This window comes from Mustela erminea, chromosome 11 (genome assembly GCF_009829155.1).
Source record: "Mustela erminea isolate mMusErm1 chromosome 11, mMusErm1.Pri, whole genome shotgun sequence".
NCBI lineage: Eukaryota > Metazoa > Chordata > Mammalia > Carnivora > Mustelidae > Mustela > Mustela erminea.
The window spans coordinates 29,452,330-29,461,061 of NC_045624.1; the positions used below are offsets into that span (position 1 = coordinate 29,452,330).

The 8,732-nt window shown below is 38.7% G+C and overlaps 1 protein-coding gene across 2 annotated transcripts in view; it reads left to right on the forward strand.

Moving 5' to 3' along the window:
- The window catches only part of TSPAN12 (tetraspanin 12), a 63,771-nt gene extending 55,459 nt beyond the window's left edge, over positions 1–8,312 (forward strand). Inside the window, exon 9 of one of the 2 annotated variants that reach the window (XM_032304760.1) lies at positions 7,636–8,312. In XM_032304760.1, coding sequence (XP_032160651.1) covers positions 7,636–7,941 — 306 coding nt within the window. In that variant the 3' untranslated portion in view covers positions 7,942–8,312. The remainder of the gene's footprint in view (positions 1–7,635) is intronic. The other variant, XM_032304759.1, reaches the window with a different exon arrangement.
- Positions 8,313–8,732: the final 420 nt, after the last annotated feature.

Consider the following 8,732-nt stretch of genomic DNA (forward strand, 5'->3'; position numbering starts at 1 on the left):
TGTGCTCCTTCAGGCAGGGAGAACTTGCTGCTGGAGGGGGCCTCACCAGCCAGGACGGCGCTATCTGGGTTTTCTGACTCTAGAGTCTCTTTACAACCACGTCTTTTGTAAAAACGAAAAATGTTCTGTACATGCAGTCTTTTAAATTTGGTGATTCTGTCTATGCAATGGGAATATTGTGAGAAAGAAACAAGGTATGAGGGACTGTCATTAAGAAACAGGAAGACTTTGGGTGCCTGGGTGGCTCAGTTGGTTAAGTGTCTGCCTTCGGCTCAGGTCATGATCCCAGCATCCTGGGATCAGCCCGAAGTTGGGCTCCCTACTCAGAGGGGAACCTGCTTCTCCCTCTCCCTTTGCCCCTCCCCACCTCTCTCACGCTCTAGCGCTGCTGTGTCTTTCTCTCAAAAGAAAAAAAAAATTAAAATTAAATCTTTTGAAAAAAGAAATAGGAAGACTTTTTCTACTGCATTTCCTATGCATGGGTTTGCTTAACCTTACTCTTAAGAGAAGAGGAAGTCCCATGGTGAATTTTATTACTTGCTATTTAATTTTTTTTGAAGAAACATTTCTTTCCCTGCAACATTTATGGTTATTAGTGGAGAACATTTGGTCCAACCTGTGTGTAAATCTCATGGACTCATGAACTGCATTCAGTTTTTTTGATTTTAGAAGAAATAAGGCTGAAGATTATATATTTGTACCTGATAATTAACACAGTCATTTCAAACTTTAAAGTCATTACCAAACATCCATTAGAAAAATATCAATACTGGCATGTATTGGCACCTAGATTTTATTTATACCTTATCTTCATAAGCTGATTATAAGTCTGCCTAATTTTTTTAATGTGGGCTGTGAATATTGAGTACTAAAGAGCCAAGGGGTTCTTCCAATTTTAGAAAATCATTTTGGAGATAGATCAGAGCCTAATTTCAAGTATATCATTTCCTCAGAGGAAATGAGCTCTCCTGACATGCCTTCCAACAGATTCTAGGAAATGGGGGGGATTAGGGATTTTTTTTTTCTCTGATAAAAAGGTACTGTTATTATTTATAATTGTCAGTTCACCAGAATTTTAATATTTCAGCAAGTAAAGTAGGTTAGCCATTATGTTTATTCATACCTTTGAATTTTCTGAAGTTATTAATGTAGGACTAACATAGCTTTGTTTAGGAAGAAAAATATTCAAGGTAAATCAACTTTGAGTATTTTATTTTGAGAAAAGCAAGTAAGTGTAATTCAGTTCTTTCCAATTCGGAATAAAACCCCCTTTGTGAAATGGAATGCAGTTTTGAACTCTAACATTTCTGTTTCCTCTTTGACTCACTCAACAGACATGTTTGTTTATGCAACTAAGTCTCTATGAATAGTACAATAGAATGTATAGAGAGACACATCTGTATTTTTTTTTTTTTCTCTAGACTTGGTGTCTTGTTTTTCAACAACAGTGTCCAAGTTTCACTGAAAAGTGTAAACCTTAAGAATGACTATCTGACTGGCTGAAAATAGGCTCCCAACTTGTGTTCAGGTTGAATCTCTTCAATGAGAATGATGTGTGGAAGGGACCATCAGCCCTGGAGCTCTTTCTATGAAGTGTGTAGAGTGGCGGAGGAGGGCGGTGCTTATGCACAGTGCTTATACAGGAATCTGGGAAAACACTGTCCTCAAGAAGAGGAATGTTCTTTTGGAAAGTTAATCTCTAACTTTAAGTAATTGTATAAATGATTCACTGATATTCAGCATGAAGCTTGATATGTGGCAAGTTGCTACAGTGCCTTCTGGTCATCATCAGAAAATACAGAATTGTATTCATTCAGTATAGAGAGATTTGTACTTAAGGAATTCCTTTTTTTTTTTTTTTTTTTTTTTTTTTAGATTCTACTTATTTATTGGAGAGGAAGAAAGAGGGAGTGAGAGAGAGCGGAAGCAGGGGGCAAGGGCAGAGGGAGAGGGAGAGGGAGAAGCAGGCTCCTGGAGCAGGGCTCCATCCCAGGACCCTGGGATTATGAATCAAGCCTAAGGCAAATGCTACTGACTGAGCCATCCAGGCAACCCCCTCTATTTAACGAATTTTAATGACAAACTTAAGTACTAAAATTCTGTCTGGTTTGAGGGGTTATCTATGTGCTTTTTAAACTAAATGAGGTAGTGATAGGGCTGACCTATTGTTATAAAAAATTAAGGAACCTAAGACGTTCACTTTGAATAAGCAACCATCGCCCACCTCCATGTGGAAATAGTCTTTAGGGATTATGACCTGAGATCCAGAAGGAGACCAGGTCCTGACTATGTGTCATATGATACAATATCATGTCCACACTTCTCGGGAACCTGAAAAGCTTTTTGCTTGGAATCCAAACCTTTACAATAGCCTTGGTTGTCTGAACATTGTACTGCATTTTCTAGTTTTTTAAAGTTAAAAATCAGTGTTATTTTCAGAGTAACATTGACCAAATCAGCACAATCCAGAAAGAGCTCAGTAGGCTGATGCAGTGTATATATTTAGAAAACTTGAGGGAAATAGGAATATTTAGTTTGGAGAAGAGAGTAGTTCAAGAGAAAGTGATGGCTTCAGATAACCGCTCTCCACTTTATGGACAAGAGATCATTGGAGAGCAGAACCAGGACCAACACATCTTATTCAGAAGGCAGGTTCCAGGGACACATGAGTGGCTCAGTCGGTTAAGCGTCTGCTTTAGGCTCAGGTCATGATCCCAGAGTCCAGGGTCTTGCATTGGGCTCCCTGCTCAGCAGGAGTCTGCTGCTCGCTCTCTGCCTGCTGCTCGCTCTCTCGCTCTCTCTCTCTGACAAATAAATAAATAAAGTCTTTAAAAAAATGGAAAAAAGAAAAGAAGAAGAAGAAGAAGACAGGTTCCGATAAGGAAACGTTGAAGTATTAGTGTTTTCAAGTGTGGACAGGATGGTCTCTTGAGGCAGGGAGATCCTTTCATTACAAGTACATTTTCTTTGAAAGTTCTTTCTGTGTGTATATGACCCATCCTTTCTTGTTATTATTATTATTTTTTGTACATCTTGTAATTTTTGTTATTGTTGAGAACTAGACCTTTTAAATAATAACCCCAGAGTTTGTTGTGGTTGTTGTTTTCTTGTTCCTTAATAACTTTCCTGAACGAATTCTGTGAACTCTGTATTCTTTGTCATGTGTGGCCACTGAAGTCTGCTCAGTTAATGTAGGGGTCAGTTGCTACCTGGAACCAGTAAGCCTCCCAGTGTCTGGCAAGGGTGCACAGAGCTTCAAATTTAGCCAGAGGTAAGATCTTAGTGCCTTTGGGTCTTTCCTAATCATGGACATAGCCCTGGGCAGCAGCACCGCTCGACTCAGGTGTGTAACTTTGCAGATCCCCACAAGTATCCCAGAACTTTGTGAAGGCCTCTGGGGACTTCTCATTCCCCCAGATTTTCTTTTTAAGCTTTTTGACTTGCTCCTCGTGTGCAGTTATTATGCGCTGCCTCAGGCAACCTCAGTGTTCCTCTGGTTGTTTTTGACAAACACCCTCAGGGAAAAGGCTATTGGGCTGGTGGTGCTCCAACTCAGGTTCAGAGAAAAACAGCTTGCAAGTGAGGTCTTCCAGGGAACCTTGAGATAGGACACATAATGACAATTCTCTGAGGATGGGGCTTTGAAGGGGCTCCAATCCTATTCTGTTGCCTCTGGCTTCCAGGCCACTGGTTTTCACCATAATTACGGGCTGTTGATTTTCAAGGCTACTGCAGAGCTGGGTAGAGGGGATAGGAGAGAGCTAATTAAAATGTGACAGAGCTTGCCTCTCTGACTTAGGTACTTTTCTTGAATAATGCTCCTCAGATTGGTACAAACTTTGGTTAATTTTCAAAGTTCTAAAAAAGTTTATTTTGCTAGTTCTTTCATTGCTTATATGGAAGAGAGACTATTGAGGGTCCTTTCTCTGCCAGTTTTGCTGATGTTGTTCTGGAAGTGCTTTTTAACCATATTTTTAAAGGTTAAAAAGTTGAGCTCATTAATTTCCAAAGTCCCCTACCACTCTAGCAAATTCAGTGTTAACTAGTATATCACATCTCCCAAACCATCCCAGATGATATAATTTACTACCCCTTTTTTATAAACGTGGTTGTTTAAAATATAATTAGAACAGACTCTCCCCAAAGCCAAAATATGAAACACAATAGACTGTAGTTATCAGTCTCTGCTTGATTTTACTCACAGATTGGAAAAAGAAACATTACCTTTCCTATAGCTTTTTAAAGTTAGAATGAATTATTCAAAAGGGGTAGGAGATCTTATGCTAATAAGAAGACCTATATATCATGATAACACTGCCTCATTCATAACATTGTGCCCCAAAAGAAAAAGAAGATGATCTGGGTAGAATTTAAATAGCAGTGACTACTGAAAAGGTAAAAATCAAGCGATGATTGACTTAAAGCATTCACAGGATTGAAGCATCACCGTATGTGTTTCTTGGATGGTTTACATTTTATTCTCAAGTTCATTTTAATTATTATAAGATTATTTATATGTCTATTCTAACTGTTTATTTACTTATTAAACATCCATTTTTGTTCTAAGTACTGAGGATATAGGTAAGGAATTAACTAAACATAAGTCACAGCCATTTTGTATCAATTTCTTTTTTCTAAAGATGGATCTGGCGATCTGGTACTGGCAGTGAGGTTAAATAATGTATCCATATAAATTAATTTTCCATATGTTTGAAGCTAAACCTTTTCAGTTTAACTCACTTTAATGTGACCCTCTCTGCTTCATGAGAAGGTAGTGATCTAATGTCTGAGTGACAAAAAATCATTTTAGATCATGACTTCACTGTCCTGAAAAACAGCATTAGCCCCCACGGCTCTTGGGAGCAAGGGCTGTTCCATGAATACTCAGCAGCCAACGCATCAGATCAAAACTGACAAGCCCTGGACTCTTACCATGGACTGACCCCACTCTAAGAATTAAGTATATTTATTCACTTAATTTTCCCACTATCCCAAGTAGGTAGGCACTATTATTATCTTTTTCAGATGGGAAAACTGAAGCAGAGAGAGTAAGTAACTTGCCCAAAGTCACATAACTTATAAGTAGGAGAGCAGGGATTTGAAATTCAGAATTCTGGCTCTGTGGTTCATGATCTTCTAGTCTATCGTGTAAGATGCAAGGATGCTTGTTAGAATTACACATAAACATAAGAGTGAGTTGGCTTGAGAGCTTAGCTGAAGGAAACTCTTTGAAAAGGATTTGAACTTTGGTGAATTTTCTTTGTAACACATAGAATAAGTCTGTGCGTGTATGTGTGTATGTGCCTGTACATGCATATTTCTGTTGCATAGTAAAAAGGGAAAATGGCTAGAGAAGTGATTTTATTAAACCAGTGTTAATTAGTATTAAATTTTAAATATTTTGATTTTGTTTTTTGGTAAAATTGATGATGCTTTGCTTATCTTTTGCTGTTAATCTGCATTATATGATTGACCAGGAAACTGTCCAGAAATATGTCTTTGGCTAGTTTTACATGATTTTTTGTTTCTTGAGAAAAACGACTAACGGGAGTGAAGTTACTGATCAATGTCTTTGGAAGTCTAAGAATTGTGTGTTATTCATTCTTCTCCAGTATAATGCACAAATTAACAACTGATTCAGTAGTCTTGCTTTCCTTGATTTAATTGAGTTCTTTGTGGAATCTGGAGAAGAAAACAAGGAGGCAATTTTTAAATTAATTATTAATTTCTTTTTATTTAAGTAGTTGCCTCAGTAGGGTAAGCAGGCTGAGACACTGTTACCACAAACTCAGAAGAAAAGTTTTGAAAAGTCAAGTTCTTCTTGTTGGGAGATAATTTTCCATGATTCTCTTGCATTTCTGCTTGTCTTGTGAATAGAAGCACTGGATGTGTTTGTTTTGGACTATCTTTTCAAGGGTGGTTTTTAAATTCTATTAATTAATTAATTAATATGAGAGAAAGAGAGAGAGAATGAGCAGGGGGAGGAGCAAAGGGAGAGGGACAGTAGACTCCAGCTGAGCCTGGAACTTGATCTCATGGTCCTGAGATCATGACCTGAGCCAAACTCAAGAATCAGACATTTAACTGACTGAGCCAATCAAGCGCCCCTCTTTTCAAGGGTTTTTGCACAGAAAACAGCCTTGAAGGTAGAGAGAGTGTCTCCCTCCAGAGTAAAGGGTGGGTTTATTTACTGTGTAGTATGAGAAAGATAATGTCTTTCTTCAAAGCAAAGGACAAGTATGTTTACTGTCTACTGTGAAAGATTAGGGCTCCCAAAACTTGAGGGTTCTCCTCCATCACACAACCTGCTGCGTATGCAGGCATCATGTGGCTGTCTCTGTGTTGTCCTCGGATCTCCAGGAACTGCCACATACTCTGGCTGTTGCTATTGTTATGAGTAATAAAGTCTCTGGTCTCTGTCTTCTGCCAGAAGTTCATGAAACTGCGACAAGTGAAATTGTTTGCTTCCAAATAGAGTAAAATCTCAGAATCTTCAAAATTCTTGAAATTTATCATTCTAAAATTCTTTCCTAGATTTTCACCTTCATTTAGAATGCACTTCACTTTAGAAGAATGAATTATCATTTCTTTGTGGGGATTCAGTTGGAGACATGGCATGTTCCCCAGGCTTTGTTCACTGGAGAAGTATCTTATGGCAATTGTTAGTCACATTCTCCAGCCTTTCCTTTGCCCCACCCATCCCATGATCCTTAATTATAGTTCTTTTTTTCGCCCCCTCTTCTCTTCTTTCGGAATTCTCTTCTATCTATCACAGGTACTCCATAGTCTTCTATACATAAAACTAAATACAAGCAAATGAAGTCAGGTGTCTTCAGTGTGTAGGGGAGCTACAGATTCTTTCAAACCCTTATCTGGTGGAACTAGAACTTGATGTTATACCAGAAATCCATCCTCCCCCCCCACCCCCGGCCGCAGAAGTGTACTTCTGCAGGCACTGGGAAGAAGTGGGTGCATGTGGAGTTGGGGAAAGGGAAGAGATGGACTTCTGCCCACCAGCGTATTTCAGTAGTAGACTGGGCAAACATTCCTGATCCTTGGGGGAAAGTCTCTGACCAAATGAGCTATCATCTAACAGTGAACACAAATAATAGTAAGGAAACATTATTTTTGAAAATTTGGATTACTCTTTATCAGGGGTCAGCAATCTATGGCCTGTGCCCCAAATCTGGCCTACTGCTTTTTTTGTTGTTGTTCATGAGGTTTCGTTGGAACGCTGCCATGTGCATTCATTTACATACTGTCTATGGTGGTTTTCTGGTTACAGTGGCAGAGGTGAGCAGTTGCCATAGAAACCATACAGCCAGCAAAGACTAAAAGATCGACTATCTGACCCTTTACAAAAAAAGGAGTTTACCAACCCCTGCTCTAGTCATGTTTTATGCCAGTGGTTTTCAATTTCCTGTTGTGAGGAAGACAGAAGAAGGACTGAGCTCAACAGAATCCCCTGGGCAGGCTGACCTCCATCTGCCCTCTGGTTTCTCAGAGGTGTTCCCTATCAAGAGTCACTTTCATGATTCAAGTTGTTTGGTTCCATGAACTGATGTAGATTGTTGTTTTCATTGTTTTGGCCCTCTGTAACGCCCCCAAAGTAATACTGTGTTATCTCTTTTACAGGGTTGTGGGAAGAAAATGTATTCCTTCTTGAGAGGAACCAAACAACTACAGGTGCTACGGTTTCTGGGTGTCTCCATTGGCGTGACACAAATCTTGGCCATGATTCTCACCATTACTCTGCTCTGGGCTCTTTATTATGATAGAAGGGAGCCTGGGACAGACCAGATGATGTCCCTGAAGAATGACACGACTCAGCACCTGTCATGTCACTCAGTGGAACTGTTGAAACCTAGCCTGTCGAGGATCTTCGAACACACATCGATGGCAAACAGCTTCACTACACACTTTGAGATGGAGGAATTGTAGAGAATGTCCAAGAAGGAAACCACAAATTCATTTTATTGGACTTGTGAATTTTTGAGCACACACTTATCTGTTTCAGAAATGTGTAGAAATAAAAATGTGGCCATAAAGGAATGACTAAGCATAGAATTTTCTACCCTTTAAAATAAAGAGGGAAAATTCCATTTTATAAGTCACCCCCTGGACAATGGTTGATGCTCTTTATAATGCTGAGGACAGATCTAATACCCACTTTATAGCCTGTATAAGATTTTTACTGAACACAATTATGCTTTGAGGCTTAGGCTTTGGCATAGTTTGACCAACATTTCTGAAGCCATGTAAACAAGTTAAGTTATGATGGTTTGGGGCTACAGTAAAGTTTTATTTACTTCCATAAACTTGCTAGTATATCAAGTAGCAATGAACTTCTAACATGGGAAATTAGGCAGTATTAATGAACTATATTATTTGGTGACATATTCTTTTGAGAGTGGGTAGATTATACATAAGTAAACTCTGAAGATTGGTGACTACCTAAATGTGATTTTTTTCCTGGCTACTTAAAATATTCTTATTACTTACAAGAACAAATTAACACATTGTCTTAAACTGATCAGGGATCTATGTGTATATAAGAGTCTGTGTTAAGTCTGTAAAATTCCGTAGATTTCAGTTCTTATAATGTTAAGAATAACAAGTGTGAGTGAAAAGGATAAAATTGTCCTGTATAGCACCATTACTTTTAACCTTTCCTGTTAATAGAGCTTTAAAATTCCATCTTGGGCTTGTATTACGTACATAACTGTTAACTT